The 25,709-nt window shown below is 52.3% G+C and overlaps 1 protein-coding gene across 7 annotated transcripts in view; it reads right to left on the bottom strand.

Annotated features, from left to right (window-relative positions):
* LOC125446303 (discoidin domain-containing receptor 2-like) overlaps window positions 1-25,709 on the bottom strand; it is a 179,412-nt gene that overhangs the window by 58,632 nt on the left and 95,071 nt on the right. For 6 of the 7 annotated variants that reach the window (XM_059639757.1, XM_059639755.1, XM_059639759.1 and 3 more), the window contains 2 exons: window positions 4,369-4,471; window positions 2,160-2,388 (listed from right to left, as the gene is read on the bottom strand). In XM_059639757.1, coding sequence (XP_059495740.1) covers window positions 2,160-2,388; window positions 4,369-4,471 — 332 coding nt within the window. Of the gene's footprint in view, window positions 1-2,159; window positions 2,389-4,368; window positions 4,472-17,754; window positions 17,855-25,709 lie in introns of those variants that run through there. The other variant, XM_059639760.1, reaches the window with a different exon arrangement.

Here is a 25,709-nt window from a genome sequence, read left to right as displayed (position 1 = left end):
GCTCCCTCAGCACTGACCCTCTGACAGTGCAGCACTCCCTCAGCACTGACCCTCTGACAGTGCGACACTCCCTCAGTACTGACCCTCTGACAGTGCGGCGCTCCCTCAGTACTGACCCTCTGACAGTGCGGCACTCCCTCAGTACTGACCCTCCGACAGTGCGGCACTCCCTCAGTACTGACCCTCTGACAGTGCGGCACTCCCTCAGTACTGACCCTCTGACAGTGCATCACTCCCTCAGTACTGACCCTCCGACAGTGCAGCACTCCCTCAGTACTGATCCTCTGACAGTGCGGCACTGCCTCAGTACTGACCCTCTGACAGTGCGGCACTCCCTCAGTACTGACCCTCTGACAGTGCGGCACTCCCTCAGTACTGACCCTCCGACAGTGCGGCACTCCCTCAGGACTGACCCTCTGACAGTGCGGCACTCCCTCAGTACTGACCCTCCGACAGTGCGGCACTCCCTCAGTACTGACCCTCCGACAGTGCGGCACTCCCTCAGTACTGACCCTCTGACAGTGCGACACTCCCTCAGTACTGACCCTCTGACAGTGCGGCACTCCCTCAGTACTGACCGTCCGACAGTGCGGCACTCCCTCAGTACTGACCCTCTGACAGTGCGGCACTCCCTCAGTACTGACCCTCTGACAGTGCGGCGCTCCCTCAGTACTGACCCTCTGACAGTGCAGCACTCCCTCAGTACTGACCGTCCGACAGTGCGGCACTCCCTCAGTACTGACCCTCTGACAGTGCGACACTCCCTCAGTACTGACCCTCCGACAGTGCGGCACTCCCTCAGTACTGACCCTCTGACAGTGCGGCACTCCCTCAGTACTGACCGTCCGACAGTGCGGCACTCCCTCAGTACTGACCCTCCGACAGAGCGGCACTCCCTCTGTACTGACCCTCTGACAGTGCGGCACTCCCTCAGTACTGACCCTCTGACAGTGCGGCACTCCCTCAGTACTGACCCTCTGACAGTGCGGCACTCCCTCAGTACTGACCCTCCGACAGAGCGGCACTCCCTCTGTACTGACCCTCTGACAGTGCGGCACTCCCTCAGTACTGACCCTCTGACAGTGCGGCACTCCCTCAGTACTGACCCTCTGACAGAGCGGCACTCCCTCAGTACTGACCCTCTGACAGTGCGGCACTCCCTCAGTACTGACCCTCTGACAGTGCGGCACTCCCTCAGTACTGACCCTCTGACAGTGCGGCGCTCCCTCAGTACTGACCCTCTGACAGTGCGGCACTCCCTCAGTACTGACCCTCCGACAGTGCGGCGCTCCCTCAGTACTGACCCTCTGACAGTGCGGCACTCCCTCAGTACTGACCCTCTGACAGAGCGGCACTCCCTCAGTACTGACCCTCTGACAGTGCGGCACTCCCTCAGTACTGACCCTCTGACAGTGCAGCACTCCCTCAGTACTGACCCTCTGACAGTGCGGCACTCCCTCAGTACTGACCCTCCGACAGTGCGGCACTCCCTCAGTACTGACCCTCTGACAGTGCGGCACTCCCTCAGTACTGACCCTCTGACAGTGCAGCACTCCCTCAGTACTGGCCCTCTGACAGTGCGGCACTCCCTCAGTACTGACCCTCTGACAGTGCGGCGCTCCCTCAGTACTGACCCTCTGACAGTGCGGCACTCCCTCAGTACTGACCCTCTGACAGTGCGGCGCTCCCTCAGTACTGACCCTCCGACAGTGCGGCACTCCCTCAGTACTGACCCTCTGACAGTGCGGCACTCCCTCAGTACTGACCCTCCGACAGTGCGGCACTCCCTCAGTACTGACCCTCTGACAGTGCGGCACTCCCTCAGTACTGACCCTCTGACAGTGCGGCGCTCCCTCAGTACTGACCCTCTGACAGTGCGGCACTCCCTCAGTACTGACCCTCTGACAGTGCGACACTCCCTCAGTACTGACCCTCTGACAGTGCGGCACTCCCTCAGTACTGACCCTCTGATAGTGCGGCACTCCCTCAGTACTGACCCTCCGACAGTGCGGCCGTCCCTCAGTACTGACCCTCTGCGTCCACACCGTGTGAGTGTATGGAAAGGACCAGGACGCGGAATCGCCAAAAGGGAAATGGACACAGCAGCATGTGTGACCACCTCCCCTATACACCACCCACCCGACCCCCCCCGACATTACCTCATTTCCAGTCCGATCCTTCCAGGTCATCCACAAGTCCCCGTCGCGGCTGTACTGCAGGCCGTAGAGACGCGCGTACTCATTTCCATGCCCGTTGGAGTGGCGGCCCTGCGTGCCCACAAGGGTGATGAAGTAGAGCTTGCGGAGGTCGATCTGCAGGAACTCGGAGCTGTCGCGGTGCACAGGCTTGGCAGGGCACCAGGCCCCGTCCCCGTGGTCTGTCCCCAACCTGCGGATGGACAACACGCCAATGTTCAGCTCAGTCACGGCTTGGGGATGTGCGGGGGGAACATCGGCCTCCCTCTGACCCAGTCGCTCTGCATCCCCCTTTGTAGCTGCTCCGTTAAAACACAAGCACTAGCCTCTCCAAAGAGCTCATTACAACCTGCGCTGAAAGTGTAAATCCTGACATTTTAGAGCCCCCCGCAATTGTTTTTTCTTTCTCTGCTTTTGAAGGAATGTAATTTTCTTTTAAAATTCACGGGATGAGGGCATCGCTGGCCAGGCAGCATTTATTGCTCATCACTGACTGCCCAGAGGGCAGTTCAGGGTCAACCACATTGCTGCGGGCCTGGAGTCACATATAGGCCAGACCAGGTAAGGATGGCAGTTTCCTTCCCTGAAGGACATTAGTGAACCAGGCGGGTTTTTCTGACAATCAGGAATGGATTTACAGTCATCATTAGATTCTTAATTCCAGATACTTATTGGATTCAAATTCCACCAGCTGCTGTGGTGGGATTCGAACCCGGGTCCCCAGAATGCCTGGCTAATGCTCAAGTTTTGACTTTATTTCTCCATGTTTCTGATTGGGACCTCAGATTTTGTGCCTAGCTGCCTTGGTACCTCAGAGGGCGCTGGAAGCGGTGACTCTGTACACCTTTTATCACACTCTTCTCCTTTGACAATCAAACCGCATTCCAATTCTTGACCTTGCCACCCCCCACCTCCACCGGCGCGGCCCGGGAGCCTCCTGGTTTGACAAGCCATTTGGCCCATCACTCCCCTGGTCTGGTCCCTGAGGTTAGCGACGTAAGTGCACCCACTGACCGCCACCCGACTTTGCCACGTCCTCGCCAGTCACTGGCCAATTTGGGCTTCCCACCGCCAATTCCAGGGGGAACTGGGCCGAACAAGTTGAAATGAAGAGGCTCCCTTGTCCTCTGAAGGAGGAGGGGGTTCACCAGTAGATGAAAAGGTAACTTGGCTTTCTCTCCCCACGGAGGCAGAGTTTCTCTGACAATTTCCGTCTGGTGTTCCTGATTTCCAGTACCTACTGCACTTTGACCTATTCTTTTATAGGTGGGTGGTGGGGTTATTTCATATAGAGACTCTTGGTTTCTTTCTCCAACTTTGAACCTCTCTCTGTTGCTGTTTTGTGTTTGTTTTGCGGCTCTCTATTTTTACTCTTTTTTTTGTTTTGTTTCCGAAGCTCGAACTGAAACGTCAGGTCTGCCACGGTGGGATTTGAACCCGTTTCGCCAGGGTTGCTTAGCCGTCTGATTCCAATCTCCCAACCATCGCGAGTCTGCGGCCGTTTCTCTGTGCGCTGTCGGGGTGGTTGTCGGTATCGCGGTCGCACCTTCCGGTTCACTGAGATCGAAGAGGTGTGTGGGGTGCTGGGGGTGGGGGGGTAGGGTGTTATGGGAGGGGGATTACCTTCATCTTTCAACTGCCCCTTCACCTCCTGAGTCAGATGCTACCAGTAATGTTACCTCTTTAAGCAATATTTCACCTGGCACCATTTCCTTTAAGCAATGTTTAACCTTCCTGGTTCTTGCTGAGCCAGGGTGGGAACGTTAACGTTGCAGGAACAGGCCTTTTGCCCGACTGTTCCACGTGAGCTTCCTCCCCACCCCATCCCCTCCCCCTCACGACTGATGGCACCCACATTGCCAGATTTGGCCCGTCCCTAGTGTAGGTTTTGCATTTCGTGGCGAGATCACTTGGTGAGGGTTGGAATCCATTAGCAAGGTGCCCAGCTGCGGCCAGGGCTAAGGTGGGATGGGTAGGTGGGTAGTAAAGAGGGCACGTACCCGGGTTATTGGTGTGATGGGATGTCGTGGGCTGATGTTGGCTGAGATCTGGCCATGCCCACAGGCCATGGCAAGATATGAGGGGGGGAATAGAGGTTGAGGGGGCGATGGGGCAGCGTGTTGGGAGGTGGGTGGGTGGGGGCATAGAAATGGGTTTGCTGTAGTTACTTTACCTCCCGTGTTTCGCTGCTGTTGAGTCAGACCACCAGCTGGAGGCCACAATGTCTTCATCCGGGATGACAGAGTCCTGCATGCCGAGGGCAAACCGACAGAGCTCTACAGAGAGGGTCGGTGGGGGGAGACAGAGAAGACAGGGAGAGATTGAGACAGAGTGAGGGGGAGAGGGAGAGGGAGAGAGAGAGTGTGAGACAGAGAGTGTGAGAGAGGGGGAGGGAAAGAGTGAGAGAGAGTGTGAGAGAGGGGGAGAGTGAGAGAGAGTGAGAGTGAGAGGGGGAGAAGCAGAGGGAGAGTGGGGAGAGAGGGACGGAGGGTAGGGGGAGAGAGAGTGAGAAAGAGTTAGAGGGACAGTGGGAGAGGGAGACAGGGAGAGGGAGAGAGAGGGAGAGGCAGCACGAGCAAGAAGACACAGAGGATAGAGAGAGAGAGAGAGAGGGAGAGAGAGAGAGAGAAAGAAAATACCAGTTAGGTTGCCTCATTACCACACTGTTGATCAGCAGTACACAACATCTGCAATGAAAGATCATCAAAAGAATCCCCAGTGCACATCCAATGTGATTTCCACCATCACCCCTTCTCAGGGAAGTTTCATAATTATACGGGGCTGAAAGGAAATGGGAGACTATGCTGACACATTGAGATACAGCCTCTATTTGCTGGGGCATAGCGTATCGCAGCAAGGAAGTCTGTTCCAACTTTAGTTAGGCCACAGATGGAGTGCGGTGTGCGGTTCTGGTCCCGCGCCATGGGAAGGATGCGATTGCACTGGAGGGGTGCAGAGGAGATTCACCAGCACGTTGCGTTGGGATGGAAAGTCTCAGTCATGAGGGGAGATTGGACACGCTGGCTTTGTTTACCCTGGAGCAGAAGGGGCTGAGGGCTGTCGGATTGAGGTGGGCTAAACAATGAGAGGCACAGGCATCTCTTCCCCACGGCAGACATGTCGAAGGCCCAGGGTAGGGGAGTCCAAATCTAGAGGGCATAGGTTCAAGGTGAGACAAGGAATATTTAAAGAGGACCTCTTCTTTCACACAGAGAGTGCTGTGTGTATGGAATGGGCTGAAGTCCAGAGGGCTTCAGCTTAAGGTGAGGAGAAAGAGGTTCAGAGGAGATCCAAGAAAGAAGAGGAACCATGCCGCCTGAGAGGGTGGGGGAGGGTGGTGCTCTCACAACATGACATTGTAGGCTGTGAACCAAGCGCAGGTAAAGGGGATATGGTGTTGTTGGTGTTTGTTGGTTAGTATAGCCATTGTGAGCCAAAGTTTCTATGCTGTATGACTATGACTCGACCCCACGGCTGGAGGAAGGCTGCAATGGAGCATAACCATCGGTACAGACCAGTCAGGCTGAATGGCCGTTTGTGAGGCTTTTAGAATTTGTTCTTGGGACATCTCTGGCATAAATCACCCGTTCCTAGGTGCCCTTGAAAAGGCAAGAGGATGGGGCTGCTTTCTCAACCCTCTGCTGTCAACCCGTTGCAGAAGCACGTGCTCCGGGTAGGAGTTCCACCGTGACTCTGAGGGAATGGACGGCGACATATTTCGAAGTCAGGGCGGTGAGTGGCTGGGAGGGGGGCTTGCAGGGGCTTGTGTTGGACCTGCTGCCCTTGTCCTTCTGGACGGTAGAGTTCATAGGTTCGGAAGCTGCGAGGGTTTTGGTGAATCTTTGCAGCGCCCTTTGGCACAGAGGGTACAATCTCCCAAAAAATTGTGCACCATCAGTGGTGGGCATGACATTGCTCAAACTGTCCGGATGGTGTCGAACTTCCTCAGCCAGACAAGTGGGGAATATTTCATCCTGACTTGTGCCTTGCGGACGGTGGAGAGACACTGGGGAGTCGGGAGGTGAGTCGTTCACCACAGAGTTCACAGCCTCTGACCTGCGGTTATCAACACATCGTACATATGCGCATTCAATGCCAGGTAATGTGATTGAGGAGAGTAATCTGTTCCCACAGCACTGAAACACAATGAAATCAATAACATTGTCACCTAGCACCAAGACTGGTGACTTGGCTGGATAAATAGCGTCCCTGGGCGCTTGTGTTATCTAAATTATGCACATGGGTTCTGGTTATTTGCACATCTCTGGTGGATTTATTTACAGCTAAACTTGTGAATACAGGGAGCCTGGGACTCTGGCACTACAGAGTAGAGAGCCTCTGATCTAGATACTTGACCCATTTGCATGCTGAGTCCTTAAGCGACTATCAGTCCAAAGGTGGTAGATGACACAGGACAGAAAATAAGGTTGAATGTGGTCCTCTTGGATAGCAGATCTAGCCTTTGATGAAATACAGTTTGTCCAAACAGTTCCAATTTCCCAACGGTCACTGCATAGCCTGCAGAAGGGCCAACAGAGCTCAGTTGAGTTGAATGATTGCTCATGTGATGGAAATTCTACGTCAAGGCACAATCCAACAATAATGAGGCACTGACAGATCACATCAGCCAATTGCTATGGGTTAGCCTGTATGAAATATGCACAGGAGAAGGCCATTCAGCCCCTCGTGCCTGCCCTGCCAATCAACAGAATCATGGCTGATCCAACATTCCTCACATCCACATTCCTGCCCTTTCGCCAAACCCCTTGTCATAAGGCAATCCTTCCATACCAGGGACCATCCCCGTGAACCTTCTCTGAACTGCCTCTGATGAAATGAGATCTTTCCTTTACTGCTCACGGTGCTCCAGATGTGGTCTCGCAAGCATCCTGTACAGTTGCAGTAAGGCATTCCTGCTCTTATACTCCAACCCCCTTGAAATAAGGGCCAACATCCCCTTAGCCTTCCGTGTTGCCCCTGGGTGCTGGCTTTCTGTGTTTTGTTCACAAACACCTCCAAATCCCTTTGTGTTACAGCTTTCTTCAATTGGTCTCCATTTAAATAATACTCTGCTCTTTTGTTCTCCCTTCCAAACTGCAGCCCTTGTACAACATTGGCTGAGTGTCAGCAAACAGAGGGGGAGGGTGGGGAGAAAGGTTTTGTTTCTTCGAGTGCAGGAAGGTAGACAGCAGAGCTCCCTCAAGCCGTCAGTATTGGGAGATATGCCATGCTTGATCCATATTCGTGAGTCGGACGTGGGTTTGTAGGACAAAATCTCACCATTTACAAAGGGACACACCCCACCCCACCTCGTATTTGGAGGTATTGTGGCAGAAAACACTCAACGCCAGAAAACAGGAGAGATTGACCAGGATGTTTCTGGGAATGGAGTGTTTGCGTTGTAAGGAGAGGATGGGCCTATTTTCACTGGACTGTAGGAGGTTAACGGGTGACCTTTTAGAGATTTATAACATCACGGATAGGATGTCTTTTCCTTCGGGTGGGGGGGATTTTGTAACTGGGGAGGATATCTTTAAGGTGAGAGTGAGAAAGATTTTAAAAAGTCATGAGGTGCAATTTTCTTTTTACACAGAGAGTGGTTCATGCAAAGAACGAGCTTCCTGAGGAAGTGCTGGGTGCAGGTACAGTTACAATGTTTAAAAGACATTTGGGTATGGACATGAGTAAGAAATGTTTGGAGGGATATGGGCCAAGTGCCGGCAGGTGGGACTAGTTTAGCTGGAGATTATGGTCAGTATGGACCGGTTGGACTGAAGGGACTCTTACATCTAAAGTAAGGGAGTGCAATAACATAAAGGGGAGCTGGCCACCAGAGGGCAGTGCAGGAGAAACACTGCAGGTCTGGCTCTGTGTGTGTGTGTGTGTGTGTGTGTGTGTGTGTATATAGAGAGAAAGCAGAGTTAACGTTTTGAGTTCCAATACGGTTCTGAAGCAGCAGACCCAAGCAAACGACTCAAAATGTTGCCCCTGTTTCTCCACACACTCTGCTGGACCCACTTGGTTTCTCCAGCATTCTGCTCCGACCTCTGTCTTATGGTCATGATCTCCCAGCTGCAGGACAACCTTGCAATGGTTTGTACCATTGTTGTAAATTTATTAAAGAACCCCCGGAACATGTGAAAGGTCAGGGCAAATGAACTCGACTCGGCTGGCTACATAGGGTCGGACTTGTGGGATACGCTGAGCTATAGTTATAGACACTCTTGACTCAGACTGCACCTCCTAACCAGTGCCATTATAGGTGTTTTCTCAGCAACCTGTTCAGAGATGCTATGACGCACCTTTGCAGCAGGTGATACTGTGGCTTTAAAGGGTCTATTTTTTCCTTGTTTCTTTTCAGAGAGAGAGATGGAATGATACATGCCAAGTTGTCTGTGTGAACATAAACAGCTCGTGAAGCTGTGAGTTTATTTTAGAAGTTGGAACAATAGAAGCAGCCGGGCTGAGTGTGGCCAGTTGTTTCAGACCACGCTTTCCAGTATCAGAGATAATGGGAACTAAAGATGCTGGAGAATCCAAGATAATAATATGTGAGGCTGGATGAACACAGCAGGCCCAGCAGCATCTCAGGAGCACAAAAGCTGACGTTTCGGGCCTAGACCCTTCATCAGAGAGGGGGATGGGGTGAGGGTTCTGGAATAAATAGGGAGAGAGGGGGAGGCGGACCAAAGATGGAGAGAAAAGAAGATAGGTGGAGAGGAGAGTATAGGTGGGGAGGTAGGGAAGGGATAGATCAGTCCAGGGAAGACGGACAGGTCAAGGAGGTGGGATGAGGTTAGTAGGTAGATGGGGGTGCAGCTTGGGGTGGGAGGAAGGGATGGGTGAGAGGAAGAACAGGTTAGGGAGGCAGAGACAGGTTGGACTGGTTTTGGGATGCAGTGGGTGGAGGGGAAGAGCTGGGCTGGTTGTGTGGTGCAGTGGGGGGAGGAGACAAACTGGGCTGGTTTAGGGATGCGGTGGGGGAAGGGGAGATTTTGAAACTGGTGAAGTCCACATTGATACCATTAGGCTTCAGGGTTCCCAGGCGGAATATGAGTTGCTGTTCCTGCAACCTTCGGGTGGCATCATTGTGGCACTGCAGGAGGCCCATGATGGACATGTCATCTAAAGAATGGGAGGGGGAGTGGAAATGGTTTGCGACTGGGAGGTGCAGTTGTTTGTTGCGAACTGAGCGGAGGTGTTCTGCAAGGCGGTCCCCAAACTTCCGCTTGGTTTCCCCAATGTAGAGGGAGCCACACCGGGTACAGTGGATGCAGTATACCACATTGGCAGATGTGCAGGTGAACCTCTGCTTAATGTGGAATGTCATCTTGGGGCCTGGGATAGGGGTGAGGGAGGAGGTGTGGGGGCAAGTGTAGCATTTCCTGCGGTTGCAGGGGAAGGTGCCGGGTGTGGTGGGGTTGGAGGGCAGTGCGGAGCGAACAAGGGAGTCATGGAGAGAGTGGTCTCTCTGGAAAGCAGACAGGGGTGGGGATGGAAAAATGTCTTGGGTGGTGGGGTCGGATTGTAGATGGCGGAAGTGTCGGAGGATGATGCGTTGTAGCCGGAGGTTGGTGGGGTGGTGTGTGAGAACGAGGGGGATCCTCTTTGGGCGGTTGTGGCGGGGGCGGGGTGTGAGGGATGTGTTGCGGGAAATACGGGAGACGCGGTCAAGGGCGTTCTCGATCACTGTGGGGGGAAAGTTGCGGTCCTTGAAGAACTTAGACATCTGGGATGTGCGGGAGTGGAATGTCTTATCGTGGGAGCAGGTGCGGCGGAGGCAGAGGAATTGGGAATAGGGGATGGAATTTTTGCAGGAGGGTGGGTGGGAGGAGGTGTATTCTAGGTAGCTGTGGGAGTCGGTGGGCTTGAAATGGACATCAGTTACAAGCTGGTTGCCTGAGATGGAGACTGAGAGGTCCAGGAAGGTGAGGGATGTGTTGGAGATGGCCCAGGTGAACTGAAGGTTGGGGTGGAAGGTGTTAGTGAAGTGGATGAACTGTTTGACCTCCTCTGGGGAGCAAGAGGCAGTGCCGATACAGTCATCAATGTACCGGAGGAAGAGGCAGGCCCCAAAAAACAAACAGTTCATCCACTTCACCAACACCTTCCACCCCAACCTTCAGTTCACCTGGGCCATCTCCAGCACATCCCTCACCTTCCTGGACCTCTCAGTCTCCATCTCAGGCAACTGATGTCCATTTCAAGCCCACCGACTCCCACAGCTACCTAGAATACACCTCCTCCCACCCACCCTCCTGCAAAAATTCCATCCCCTATTCCCAATTCCTCCGCCTCCGCCGCACCTGCTCCCACGATAAGACATTCCACTCCCGCACATCCCAGATGTCTAAGTTCTTCAAGGACCGCAACTTTCCCCCCACAGTGATCGAGAACGCCCTTGACCGCGTCTCCCGTATTTCCCGCAACACATCCCTCACACCCCGCCCCCGCCACAACCGCCCCTAGAGGATCCCCCTCGTTCTCACACACCACCCCACCAACCTCCGGATACAACGCATCATCCTCCGACACTTCCGCCATCTACAATCCGACCCCACCACCCAAGACATTTTTCCATCCCCACCCCTGTCTGCTTTCCAGAGAGACCACTCTCTCCATGACTCCCTTGTTCGCTCCACACTGCCCTCCAACCCCACCACACCCGGCACCTTCCCCTGCAACCGCAGGAAATGCTACACTTGCCCCCACACCTCCTCCCTCACCCCTATCCCAGGCCCCAAGATGACATTCCACATTAAGCAGAGGTTCACCTGCACATCTGCCAATGTGGTATACTGCATCCACTGTACCCGGTGTGGCTCCCTCTACATTGGGGAAACCAAGCAGAGGCCTGGGGACCGCTTTGCAGAACACCTCCGCTCAGTTCGCAACAAACAACTGCACCTCCCAGTCGCAAACCATTTCAACTCCCCCTCCCATTCTTTAGATGACATGTCCATCATGGGCCTCCTGCAGTGCCACAATGATGCCACCCGAAGGTTGCAGGAACAGCAACTCATATTCCGCCTGGGAACCCTGAAGCCTAATGGTATCAATGTGGACTTCACCAGTTTCAAAATCTCCCCTTCCCCCACCGCATCCCTAAACCAGCCCAGTTTGTCCCCTCCCCCCACTGCACCACACAACCAGCCCAGCTCTTCCCCTCCACCCACTGCATCCCAAAACCAGTCCAACCTGTCTCTGCCTCCCTAACCTGTTCTTCCTCTCACCCATCCCTTCCTCCCACCCCAAGCCGCACCCCCATCTACCTACTAACCTCATCCCACCTCCTTGACCTGTCCGTCTTCCCTGGACTGACCTATCCCCTCCCTACCTCCCCACCTATACTCTCTCCACCTATCTTCTTTTCTCTCCATCTTCGGTCCGCCTCCCCCTCTCTCCCTATTTACTCCAGAACCCTCACCCCATCCCCCTCTCTGATGAAGGGTCTAGGCCCGAAACGTCAGCTTTTGTGCTCCTGAGATGCTGCTGGGCCTGCTGTGTTCACCCAGCCTCACATTTTATTATCACGCTTTCCAGTATTTTGTTTTAAGTTTAAACAGCTGCTGTTGGCGTCTGAAGACGTCAAAGCTATCTTTTCCTTCTCTCGGTTACAGCGAGAAATTGGGGTTTCTGTCTGCTGCTGGGTTACCTGTGAGATAAACCTATTTTGTCTGAATTTTCCTCTTTACCAAAAGATGTGTTTGTAGAATGTTGCTGTCTTGGAGCAGATAATTAGTAATAGCTGCGCATCTATTATTCTGTTAGGTCTTCCAATAGAGTTAAGTTACTCAAAGCTCTTCTTCTGTTGTATTTTAATGTAGTGTTTGAATAAACGGTGTTTTGCTTAATGTCAAGAAGTCTGACCAGTTGCATTGCATCTGGGACAGATGCATTAAGTTTGCCTTTTAAGTTAAGATGATGTTAGGTTAAAGATCTTTGTTAATAATAAATAAATAAAATAAATAAATACATTTGTTAAAATATTTTTAGGGGGTCAGGTCTGGTCCATAACAGGTAGAACATGAATCTTCTAGCTCAGAGGTAAGGGGCAGTCTGACTGTGGCACCAGAACTTGTGCCATTTACAACATGTGTGTTAATACATTGCACATGGTACTGACTTATTCGCATTGGGACGCTCAATAGGACCGGTTTATTATTTCGACCATATCTCCATCAGCTTTTTTGTTGCTCTGAGAGGTCACTTTCAACAAAACAATCTGCTGGGAGTCTGATGGCATCGGGTCGAATGCCAATTTAGCCCTCCTTTTAATCCTCACTAAGGTCAGCAGCAATTAGTGTTGGATTGTGAAAAAAGCGACATTGCTAATCCTGCTGTGTGCCCGCCCGGCTTAAGACTGCTCTGGGCGCACACCTGGCAGACATCTCTCAAATGAGGGACGGACTTTCCAGGCAGAGCTGGGACCCTGACGCCGAGGTGAAGTCCACGTGACGACGACGCCGCCACATTCCAGCTGCGTCACTCTGCCGGCCCGGAGTGCTTGGACCCAGAAGGCGGCCATGTTGGGGGTAGCCCTGCAGCACAGGCCAAGCCAGGCAACTCCGTGGAAGGCCAGGAGGTGAAGCATGATGGGTAATTTGAGATGCAGCACTCCCACATGGGGAAGACCCCTCTTTCCTCAATGAAGTTAAGGGGCCATTACATGATTATAAGGAGGTCTGCTGTTACTAAAAAAAATTATTCACATCAGGGATCCCTGGATTCAATACTTTTGAAACAGCAGAGTTCTCAGTCCTGCAGGTATTTAAAAAAATACAGTCCTCTGTCTCTTTATGCATCCATGACCATAACTCTTTAGAATCGTAGAACCCCTGCAAGTGTGGAAGTAGGCCATTGTGACTGCAAGGCCGTCTGAACAGCATCCCACACAGATTCACCCCTGCTACCCTAACCCTGCCATCTCTGCATCTCCCACGGCCAATCCACCCAAACCTGCACATCTTTGGACTGCGGGAGGAAACCGGAGCACCCGGAGGAAACCCACGCAGACACGGGGAGAATGTGCAAACTCCACGCAGACAATCGCCCAAGCGTGGAATCGAACCTGGGTCCCTGGGGCTGTGAGGCAGAAAACTGCACATGAACTTTACTTCAAATTTCATCATCCGCCATGGTGGGATTTGAACCCATATATCCAAGGTATCAGCCTGAGGTTCTAGATTGAAAGTCCACTGAAATTACCATTTACACCAGCACTGAGTGTCTTGCTAGGGCCATTTCAGAGAGCAGTTAAGAGTCAATGACATTGCTGTGGGCCTGGAGTCACATGGAGGCCAGACCGGGTAAAGGAGACAGATTTCTCTCCTGAAAGGGGCATGAGAGAACCAGTTGCGTTTTTACAGCACTCAGTGAGAGTTTCATGGTCACCACTATGACAATAATATGGCTTTAAAGTATGTGTTTTGTCCTCTTTTAAGTCAGAGGTTACGAGCAGTCCTAAAGCCCTGAAAATAAACAGCTCATGAGGCCTTGGGGTTTTTTTCCACAAGTTGGAACAATAGAAGCAGCCTGAATGGGTGGGGTCAAGCTCCCACAGAACCAGGATTTTTGGTTATAGTGGGGTCTTGAAACTGGGTTTGGAAGCTGCAGTCCATCTTGTCCCTGCAACTCTCTCACTGTCTCACACACAGAGTTTTCACCAGGAGCAGGGCCACCAAGGTAAATAGACTTTCCTTCTATCTGTTGCACAAATGTAGAAAGTGGGATATGAATTTCACAATGCCAGTGTGATGCCATGTCTGAATACCCCAAGGACAGGCAGATGGTCTCAAACAGCATACCCCTTTGGCCCAACTCGTCCATGCTGACCAGGTTTCCTACGAACCATTTGCCGGAGGTATTGAGATCTGCAGATTCTGGAGTCAGACTACACAGTGTGGAGCTGGATAAACACAGCAGGCCATCAGAGAAGCAGGAAAGTTGACGTTTCTGGCCGAGGCCCTTCTTCAGAAATGGGGGAGGGGTGCTGCCTTCCCACCCACCTTCCCCAGCCCCACCCCTCCTCTCTCTACGTACTCCCCAGTTCCCTTCCCCCTCCCCCATTTCTGAAGAAGCGTCCCAAGCTGTAACGTCAGCTTTCCTGCTCTTCTGATGCCGCCTGGCCTGCTGTGTTCCTCCTGTTCCACACTGCGTTGTCCCATGTGCCTGCATTTGCCCCATATTCCTCTGAACTCTTCCTGTCTGTGGACCTATCCAAATGTCTTTTAAATTACACCCACCTCCACCACTTTCTCTGGCAGCTCATTGCATGTACGCAACACCACCCTTGGTGTGGAAAGACTTTGCTCAGTCACAGGCCTGTAGCCTGAAAAACCACGACCCTGTGCCTCCTGTTGTTCAGCCAATGTTGTATGCAATTGGCTGGCTCCTCCTGGATCTGTTTCCCTTCACAATAAGCAGGACCACGCCAGCTCTGAACTCCCACTATCTTGCTATCGGAGCAAACCAACTTGATCTTGCAAAATTTGCAACGGGGTCTAGCATTCGATGCAATTCCCCAAATGAGGGTGTCAGGGATTATGCCGACAACAAATTTAGGATGGTCAGTTGGGCGTACAGTGTGGTGCACTCATACGGGAGCGACATATGTTGACAGGCCCTGTTATTAGCAGACTGAAAGAACATGCTCACAGATTTCAACCCAACAAAACAGGCAACAGTCATTCTTGTGAGGTATTTTCCCTTTTTGAAGGGCTCAGTTGCATCTGTATTCATCACCCTGTTGGGCCCTCGAATCGTATCCTCTTTTGTGAGAACGTTTACCCTTGAACTACCCTGGGGTTATTTGGGGGCACAGTGGCTCAGTGGTTAGCACTGCTGCCTCACAGTGCCTGGGTCCTAGGTTCAATACCACACTCAGGCAATAATTTTCCCGTGTCTGGATGGGCTTCCTCCCACAGTCCAAAGATGTGCGGGTTAGGGTGGATTGGCCACGGGAAATGCAGGGTTTCAGGTACAGGGTCGGGGGTGGGGTGTGTAGGTCTGGACGTGATGTTTTTCGGAGGCTCGATGCAAACTCAATGAGGCGAATGGCTTGCTTCCTCACTTGCAGGGATTCTTGTGCCCTCACTTTTATCCCTCGGCCAACGTCGTTTGAAAAGAAAGGCAGCCTGGTCCCTGTCCCGTCACACTTGCTGCGTGCAGATCGCCTTCCAAGTTTACAACTGTAAGCATGCCGCAGAAAAGTTCTTCACTGGTTGCAAAGTGCTTCGGAACTGGTAAGGACTGGCACAAAGTTGCTATGCAAATGTGGGAACATTTCTTGTCTCTGTAAGTGAGCCACTGTGCTGGAACCAGGGGTGTGTGGGGGAGGGGAGGGGAATTGTATACCAGAAAAGCACCCCCGTCACATTTCCCACTTTGAGCCACATTCTGGCGAAGGCCATATCCTTTCTAAGCCCTTTGTGGTTTTCTGCCTGGTAGCCTGTGCAAACGTTTACAGGGTTCTTGTTGAGTCAGGTATCTTGAAGCTTATTTGCAGCATTAACTATTTACGGCGATGATAATATCACAGACTTACACACACAGCCTGGGTTCTGTATTTACTAATGTTACTGTACATTACACACAAAACAGGCTGACCCCCGCTGCAGAAAGTGACACTTTTATACCCAGTGTCCAGAGGGCAGGCAACTGTCTTAAAGATACAGCCCTGCTTGGCCTAGAATCTATGTATCAGCACAACACCTTTAACCCCAGCCTTGGTGAGGGGAGTGGAGGGGTTTGGGAGCATGTCAACGTCACTGTGATAAAGAGTAGAAAGCTTCTGATCATCATCGCCTTCCTCAGCTCAGACCAGAGCGGGAGCAAGTCAGCCGCGGGGATGCCATAGAGGAGTCACGTGTACTCGAGTACAGTGAAAAGTGTATAATGTCACGGAACACAGCGCCATCTTAGAAACAAAAGGAGCCCCGGTACAAAATACTTAGGTACAAAGTCGTAAAAGAAGCAAAGTTAAAAAAAGTTAAGCATCGAGTCGGGAAACAAAGAAACAGTTAACATTAAAGTCCTCCTTCATGTAAACAAAAACAAAGGAATAAAAAGTTAAAAGTCCAGCAGTTTTTCAGGATGTTGAATACTTGCCCTGGCCTACCGTGATGGAATGCTCACTGACCTAAATCGCACAGAGTCTACACGGGTCAGTCCCTATTGCTGACTGGACAGGTCTTTGACAAATTGGACTTTCAAAACAATTCCCAGGCTCAAGAGCTCAAATGCTAACTCCTTGCTAATGTGGTACCCTTGTCGCCAAGGCAACCGTGGCCAGCGACTTTCCCCCACCCCAGCTCGACAAAGGAAGCATAATGGGGCCTGTTAAGTGTTTGTTCCCACCAGCGCTCTCTGGTTAATGCAGTCAGCGGACCATGATCTGACCCATATACATACACACAGACACAGAGAGAGAGAGAAACACACACATACAGACCCACACGTACACACAGACACACATACACACACCCGCGCATACACACGTGCGCACACACACACACACTCACATAGAGAGACAGAGAGAGAGACACAGACACACACCGAGAGAGAGAGAGAGAGACACACACACAGACCCACCCATACACAAACACGTGCACACACACACTCACACTCACAGAGACAGAGAGAGAGAGACACAGACACACATGCACACACCGAGAGACACACACACACAGACCCACCCATACACAAACACGTGCACACACACACTCACACAGAGACAGAGAGAGACAGAGAGAGAGACACAGACACACACATGCACACACCGAGAGAGAAACACACACACAGACCCACCCATACACAAACACGTGCACACACACACACTCACACAGAGACAGAGAGAAACACAGACACACACATGCACACACCGAGAGAGAGAGACACACACACACAAACCCACCCATACACAAACACGTGCACACACACACACACACACACTCACAGAGAGAGAGAGAGACACAGACACACAGACCCACCCATACACAAACACGTGTGCACGCACACACACACACACACACTCACACAGAGACAGAGAGAAACACAGACACACACATGCACACACCGAGAGACACACACACACAGACCCACCCATACACAAACATGTGTGCACGCACACACACACACTCACACAGAGACAGAGAGAGAGACACAGACACACACATGCACACACCGAGAGAGAGAGACACACACACAAACAGACCCACCCATACACAAACACGTGCACACACACACACTCACACAGAGACAGAGAGAAACACAGACACACACATGCACACACCGAGAGAGACACACACACACACAAACCCACCCATACACAAACACGTGCACACACACACTCACACAGACCCACCCATACACAAACACGTGCGCGCACACACACACACCCAACACACACACACGCAAACACACACACTCACAGAGAGAGAGAGAGAGAGAGAGAGACACAGACACACACATGCACACACTGAGACAGACACACACAGACCCATCCGTACACAAACACACAGACACACACACACACACATCGAGACACACACACACACACCTGCTTCTTCCTGCCCATCACTCTCGGGAGGGGCTTGGTTCAACCCTACTCCATCACATTTCCCGGGCACCGCATTCAACAGGAGAAAACGAGCACCCCTTTTGCATTACGTTCCCGAAAAGCGCAAGTCGGCGACAGCTGGGGGCCTGAACAAGCTCAGTGACTGGGTAAGCACTTTAAAGACGTGGGGGGGGGGGGGGGGGGGGGGTCGGACGCACAAAAAGCAAGACTGGGAGCTTTTTCTGTGACGTACTTTTTTTTACCACGTCATTTTTGAGATAAACCCTGTACTCAGTTCTCCGATGATAGACCGTTAGCTTCACCGGGAATGTCAGGCTATTGGAAAGGTCAAGGACCAGCACAGAGACACGGGGCTAAAGTGGTCAGGACAAACATCAGGCTGGGGTTGGTAACAGAAAGAGTTTACTGGGCCATCCCCATATCAGCCACTTGTCAGACTGAGAGACTCCGTCTGAGAGATAAAGTTGGGAGAGACAGATGGAAAGCTGGGGGTGGTGGGGGGGGGTGATAGCACTTGAGAAGACCATACGAGGAGTTGAGCGTCGCGACAGCCTGCACTGCCCTCAGCCAGCCCCATCGATGGGGCAGAGGGCGACGCCTCAGTGAAACAGCAGCTGGTCCTCTTGGTTTTCACTTCTTCCCACTTTCCGAGCTTTACCACCTGCGCCTCGAACCGACAGCCGGTGAGCTCTGTACTCCGTGCCCCAGCCTGTGAAGCGGCTGCTCGAGTTGTCACCTCCCGTCTCTCCTCTAACTCTAGGTAGGTGGATCTGGGCGCCCAATTCAATGGCCACAGCTTTATACCCTCGCCCAGCCCAGTGCTGAAGTGCCCACCTAGAGCTGCCAAGAGGGGAACGGGAGACTGAGAGAGCAAGAGAGGGACTGACAGAGAGACGGAGACAGGGATGAAAAATATCTCCCAGTTGCTTTCTCACTTCCTTGTGGTTCTCTCTCTCTACGCTCCTGTGTCATGTGCACATCACCACCTCTTCATTCTCGCCATCTTACTATGAATTTTCCTATCTCCCTGTGACCCTCTCTCTGTCTTTCTCCCTTTTCACCTCTCTCTCTCTCAATCCTCTGGTTTCCATCTCCCTTGCTCCCATTTGCTTCACCATCTTATCTTGCTCTCTTTCCACTTCCATCTTCCTCAATCTCTCTCTTGCATATTCCCTTTTTCTCACACTCTTTCTGTCTCTCCCTTCCTGCTCTATCGCCACCTCCCTTCTCCCTCTGTCATTCATCTGCCTTTTTCACTGTTACTGCTTCCATTGCCCTCGTGTCTCTCAAACTCTCTTCCACTGCCTCTCTTCTCCCACTCCCTACCTTTTTTTTATATTATTCGTGGACATCATTGGCTGGGCCCTGTATTTTTATTGCCCGTTGAGAAGTTTGTTTTGAGTTGCCTTCTTGAACTGCTGCAGTCCCCCTGCTCGGGGTTGGCTCACAATGCCCTTAGGGAGGGAATTCCAGGATTTTGACCCAGCGACAGTGAAGGAATGGTGATATATTTTCACGTCAGGATGATCCATGACTTGGAGAGGAATTTGGAGGCGATGGTGTTCCCATGTACCTGCTGCCCTTGTCCTCCTAGATGGAAGCGGTCTGGGTTTGGAAGGTGCTGTCTGAGGATCTTTGGTGAATTTCTGCAGTGCATCTTGTAGATAGTACACACTGCTGTTACTGAGTGTCAGAGGTGGGGGGAGTAGATGCTTGTGGATGCAGTGCCAATCAAGCGGCTGCTTTATCCTGGATGGTGTCAAGCTTCTTGAGTGTTGTTGGGGCTGGACCCATCCAGGCAAGTGGGGAGTATCCCATCCCACTCCTGGCTCGTGCCTTGTAGATGGTGGGCAGGCTTGGAGAGTCAGGAGGTGAGTTGCTTGCTGGAGTATTCCCAGCTTCTGGCCTGCTCCTGTACCCATTGTGTTTATGTGGTGAGTCCAGTCAAGTTTCTGGTCAATAGTAACCCCCAGGATGTTGATAGTGGGGAATTCAGTGATGGTAACAGCATTGAATGTCAAGGGGTGATGGTTAGATTGTCTCTTATTGGTGATGCTCATAGCCTGGCATCTGTGTTGTGTGAATGTCACTTTCCACTAATCAGCCCAAGCCTGGACATTGTCTAGATCTTGTTGCATTTGAACATGGACTGCTTCAGTATCTGAGGAGTCACGAATGGTGCTGAACATTGTGCAATCATCAGCGAACATCCCCACTTCTGACATATGACTCCCACACTCAAGTGAAATGAGCTCAGGGTTAAAGTTCAAAGGCCAGATTTACACATGGTTTGCAGCAATATCTGTGAGCCCCCACTTTGATCCATACAGAGCGCAAATAAAGGCCATTTGTCCCATGTACTTTATGCTGGCTCTTTGAAAGCACTCTTGTACAGCTGTAAAGAAGCAGACCCTTCGGCCCAACCCATCCATGCAGACCAGATAGCCTAAGTTAATCTAGTTCCGTTTGCCAGCATTTGGCCCATATCCCTCTACGTCCTTCTCCAATTAACCCTTGAATTTCCCTGTATACTGGCAAATATTCCTGCTTCTCGTTTGCAATCCAACTCCCCAAGATTCAACGTGCTTCTCTGATCCTTTCAGAGAACGAATGCCCAACTCACTGCAATTAAAAACGGAACATCCTGGCCATTGTCATCTCTGGTTCTTTTGTCAAATACCTTCAACACCCTTGTTGCTGCAAAACAAGATTCTACCAAAATCCCTCAAGTTCTTGGAAGCCTCTATCCAATTGCTCATTAATCTCTAGGCTTCAAGGAGAGAAATGCAGGAGGCTGGGGTGTGTAGGAACGGTGCTGGTACAGCACTCTATCTGCCAAAGGGAGCCAATGGCCGAGTGGTATTGTTGCTAGATTACTGATCCAGAGACCCAACTAAAGTTCTTGGGACTTGAGTTCAAATCCAGCCACAACAGATGGCGGAGAGAGATAATGGGAACTGCAGATGCCGGAGAATCCGAGATAAGAAAGTGTGGAAAATTCCAAGATAATAAAATGTGAGGCTGGATGAACACAGCAGGCCAAGCAGCACCCCAGGAGCACAAAAGCTGACGTTTCGGGCCTAGACCCTTCTTCAGAGAGGGGGATGGGGAGAGGGAACTGGAATAAATAGGGAGAGAGGGGGAGGCGGACCGAAGATGGAGAGTAAAGAAGATAGGTGGAGAGAGTGTAGGTGGGGAGGTAGGGAGGGGATAGGTCAGTCCAGGGAAGACGGACAGGTCAAGGAGGTGGGATGAGGCTAGTAGGTAGCTGGGGGTGCGGCTTGGGGTGGGAGGAAGGGATGGGTGAGAGGAAGAATAGGTTAGGGAGGCAGAGACAGGTTGGACTGGTTTTGGGATGCAGTGGGTGGAGAGGAAGAGCTGGGCTGGTTGTGTGGTGCAGTGGGGGGAGGGGACGAACTGGGCTGGTTTAGGGATGCAGTAGGGGAAGGGGAGATTTTGAAACTGGTGAAGTCCACATTGATACCATATGGCTGCAGGGTTCCCAGGCGGAATATGAGTTGCTGTTCCTGCAACCTTCGGGTGGCATCATTGTGGCACTGCAGGAGGCCCATGATGGACATGTCATCTAGAGAATGGGAGGGGGAGTGGAAATGGTTTGCGACTGGGAGGTGCAGTTGTTTGTTGCGAACTGAGCGGAGGTGTTCTGCAAAGCGGTCCCCAAGCCTCCGCTTGGTTTCCCCAATGTAGAGGAAGCCGCACCGGGTACAGTGGATGCAGTATACCACATTGGCAGATGTGCAGGTGAACCTCTGCTTAATGTGGAATGTCATCTTGGGGCCTGGGATGGGGGTGAGGGAGGAGGTGTGGGGACAGGTGTAGCATTTCCTGCGGTTGCAGGGGAAGGTGCCGGGTGTGGTGGGGTTGGAGGGCAGTGTGGAGCGAACAAGGGAGTCACGGAGAGAGTGGTCTCTCCGGAAAGCTGACAGGGGAGGGGATGGAAAAATATTTTGGGTGGTGGGGTCGGATTGTAAATGGCGGAAGTGTCGGAGGATAATGCGTTGTATCCGGAGGTTGGTAGGGTGGTGTGTGAGAACGAGGGGGATCCTCTTGGGGCGGTTGTGGCGGGGGCGGGGTGTGAGGGACGTGTTGCGGGAAATACGGGAGACGCGGTCAAGGGCGTTCTCGATCACTGTGGGGGGAAAGTTGCGGTCCTTAAAGAACTTGGACATCTGAGATGTGCGGGAGTGGAATGTCTTATCGTGGGAGCAGATGCGGTGGAGGCGGAGGAATTGGGAATAGGGGATGGAATTTTTGCAGGAGGGTGGGTGGGAGGAGGTGTATTCTAGGTAGCTGTGGGAGTCGGTGGGCTTGAAATGGACATCAGTTACAAGCTGGTTGCCTGAGATGGAGACTGAGAGATCCAGGAAGGTGAGGGATGTGCTGGAGATGGCCCAGGTGAACTGAAGGTTGGGGTGGAAGGTGTTGGTGAAGTGGATGAACTGTTCGAGCTCCTCTGGGGAGCAAGAGGCGGCGCCGATACAGTCATCAATGTACCGGAGGAAGAGGTGGGGTTTGGGGCCTGTGTAGGTGCGGAAGAGGGACTGTTCCACGTAACCTACAAAGAGGCAGGCATAGCTGGGGCCCATGTGGGTGCCCATGGCCACCCCCTTAGTCTGTAGGAAGTGGGAGGAGTCAAAAGAGAAGTTGTTGAGTGTGAGGACGAGTTCAGCTAGGCGGATGAGAGTGTCGGTGGAGGGGGACTGGTCGGGCCTGCGGGATAGGAAGAAGCGGAGGGCCTTGAGGCCATCTCCATGCGGAATGCAGGTGTACAGGGACTGGACGTCCATGGTGAATATGAGGTGTTGGGGGCCAGGGAATTGGAAGTCCTGGAGGAGGTGGAGGGCGTGGGTGGTGTCACGGACGTAGGTGGGGAGTTCCTGGACCAAAGGGGAGAAAATGGAGTCCAGTTAGGTGGAGATGAGTTCGGTGGGGCAGGAGCAGGCTGAGACGATGGGTCGACCAGGGCAGGCAGGTTTGTGGATTTTGGGAAGGAGATAGAAACGGGCCGTGCGGGGTTGGGGAACAATGAGGTTGGAGGCTGTGGGTGGGAGGTCCCCTGTGGTGATGAGGTCGTGAATGGTGTTGGAGATGATGGTTTGGTGCTCGGGTGTGGGGTCATGATCGAGGAGGCGGTAGGAGGTGGTGTCGGAGAGTTGGCGTCTGGCCTCGGGAGCTGGATGAACACAGCAGGCCAAGCGGCATCTTAGGAGCACAAAAGCTGACATTTCAGGCCTAGACCCTGTTCATCCAGCTCCACATTTTCTTATCATGGCAGATGGTGGAATTTGAATTCAATATTTAAAAATTTAAGGGTCTAATGAATCCACTGTCGATTACTGGAAAAACCCATCTGCTTCACTCATGACCTTTAGAGAAGGAAATTGCCATTTTTACCTGGTCTGGCCTACAGGTGAACCACAGCAATGTGGTTCCTAATCGCCCAGATGGCAACTGGGATGGGCAATAAAATGCTGGCAGAGCGCATCTGCTGCCATCAACCTTCCAGGCAAGGCCCGGGACAAGGTGTTAGATGTAGGGCCTGGGCCTCTAGGGAACCCAGGCCAGGAAGCCCGCCATGATTCCTAGGCCTTGCTTCCAAAGCGATAGAGGGCTCGAATTGGGATGGTGTAGGTGAGGAAAATCCACTGAAGCCGCTGTTGAAAATCCATTGTCCCCCTCTCGAGGCCTTCATCAAAATAAGCAAATGGAGTAATTCGCATTGGGAGGTTTTCATCACGGGAACATGCAGCTTAAGGCAGCTGAAGGCTAAACTCTAACGGAGACCAAAAGAAAATCTCTCAGCAAAGCACCTGAGTCATCTTTCAATCAGGGCCAGTTATGGGTTTAACACTTCCTCCCCTGCGTCATGTTCCAGACTTAGAATTCCCAGTGCAGAAGGAGGCCTTTCGGCCCACGGTGTCTGCAACCACCCTCCAAAGAGTGTCCCTCCCAGACCCACCTCCCCCAACTGCCCCTTCCCTATAACATTTGAATTTCCCATGGGTGACACACCTAGCCAGCACATCCACGGACTCTGTGGGGAATTCAGAACAGCCAATCCACCCTAACCTGCACAGGTTTGGACTGTGGAAGGAAACCCAAACGCATGGCAGGGTTGGGGGCGGGGGGGGGGGGAGGGGGAGCGGGGGAAGAGATACCTAGGCAGACACAGGGAGAATGTGCAAACTCCACCCGGACAGTGGCCCGAGGCCGGGAGTCGCACCCGAGTCCCTAGCGCTGTGAGACAGCAGCGCTAACCCCCTGAGCCACCGTGCCGCCCACTTGACTCCAGTCTGGTCCGATTTTACTCACAGCGTGCTTCTGAGGGGTGGGCGTTAACTTGAGTTAACTGATCCAGCAGGTCCAGTTCCACATCCCAATCCAGGAGACAGAAAGACAAAATGGAGGCTGACACTGGCGTGGAATGCCCAGGTGTTGGGACCTATCCCCCCTTTTAGTTAAGACGCTGGGTGTAAAAGCTGTTTCAAGAGGGCAGCTGGGGTGTCGTGGGTAATTATTATCCTTCCAAAAAAAAAAGAAAATTGTCAAAAGCGCAAGTTATTCTCACCATTGCATCACGCACGCGTTGGTGGGATCTCACTGTGCGGCCACAGGTTGCCATAGTAACAGCAATAGCAATGTCTCATTCAGGGGTGGCAAAGGATGCTACAGAAATGCACGTTGCTCTCCATTCCCCTCCGCCACCAGACACACCGCCCCACCAACCTGGCGCTTGGTAAAAACGCTAACTGGGTTATTGAAGCAGCTGTTATTTCTTGCTGAAGTTGTAACTCTGCTAACGGATGAAGTGGCACGTCACCCCTAAAGGTGGGGGGTGGGGGGGGGAGGTCCTGTGAAGTCGCGGTGCGTAACCATGGCAACTGATCAGGCTACACCGCCGTGTCTGCGCGCTGAATGCCAAATCCTGGTCAAAGGTCACCTCTCGGATCGTCACCTGGAATGTGGAGTCAACAGGAGGTGGCTAAAGGATGGAGAGACATTGTTGGTCGGTGGGGGTTGGAAACGAGAGGTCAAGGCAAGGGTATGCTTGCTCTGGCCTGAATCAAACTTGCAAGTGAAACGTAAGGAGGGGTTGGGGGAAACCATTTCACAGTTTTCCCTGTTACGGGCGGCCGGTTCCCACACACACACACACACACACACACACACACACACACACACACACACACACACACACACACAAAGTTAACCCTTTCTGCAGCCCACTAGAAAACACATCCCTGTCTCTTGCTGACCTGACTCTCTGCCAACCCCACGTGTAAGTCAGGCAAACATGAGAGGGAGCAGAAAGGATTCACGAAGATGTCATCAGGGTTGTAGGGTTTGAGGTACAGGGAGAGGCTGAGCAGGCCAGGCATATTTTCCCTGGAGGCTGAGGGGTGACCTTACAGAGGTTTATAAAATCATGAGGGGCATGGATAGGGTGAACAGGCGAGGTCTTTTCCCCAGGGTAGGGGAATTCAAAACTAACAGGGCATGGGTTTAAGGTGAGAGGGGAAAGATTTCAAAGGGAGCTGGGGGGGGAACTTTTTCACGCAGAGGGTGGTGCTTGTATGGAATGAGCTGCCAGAGGAAGTGGTGGAGGCTGGTACAGTTACAGCATTTAAAAGGCATCTGGATGGGTACATGAATAGGAAGGGTTTAAGAGGGATATGGGCTAAATGCTGGCAGGTGGGACCAGACTAATTTAGGATATCTGGTCAGCATGGACCAGTTGGACCGAGGGGTTTGTTTGCGTGCTCTGTAGCTCCTTGACTCTACCATCCTGCAAGCTAACCCAGGTGCCAGACAAATTAAACGTGCTACAAAAGCAGAAATTGCTGGAAAAGCTCAGCATGTCTGGCAGCATCTGCGGAGAGAAAGCAGACGGGGGTTTTCCTCCCAACAACCTA

Source organism: Stegostoma tigrinum, chromosome 34 (assembly GCF_030684315.1).
Source record: "Stegostoma tigrinum isolate sSteTig4 chromosome 34, sSteTig4.hap1, whole genome shotgun sequence".
In the NCBI taxonomy this organism is placed as follows: domain Eukaryota; kingdom Metazoa; phylum Chordata; class Chondrichthyes; order Orectolobiformes; family Stegostomatidae; genus Stegostoma; species Stegostoma tigrinum.
This window is presented reverse-complemented; position numbering and strand designations above follow the sequence as displayed.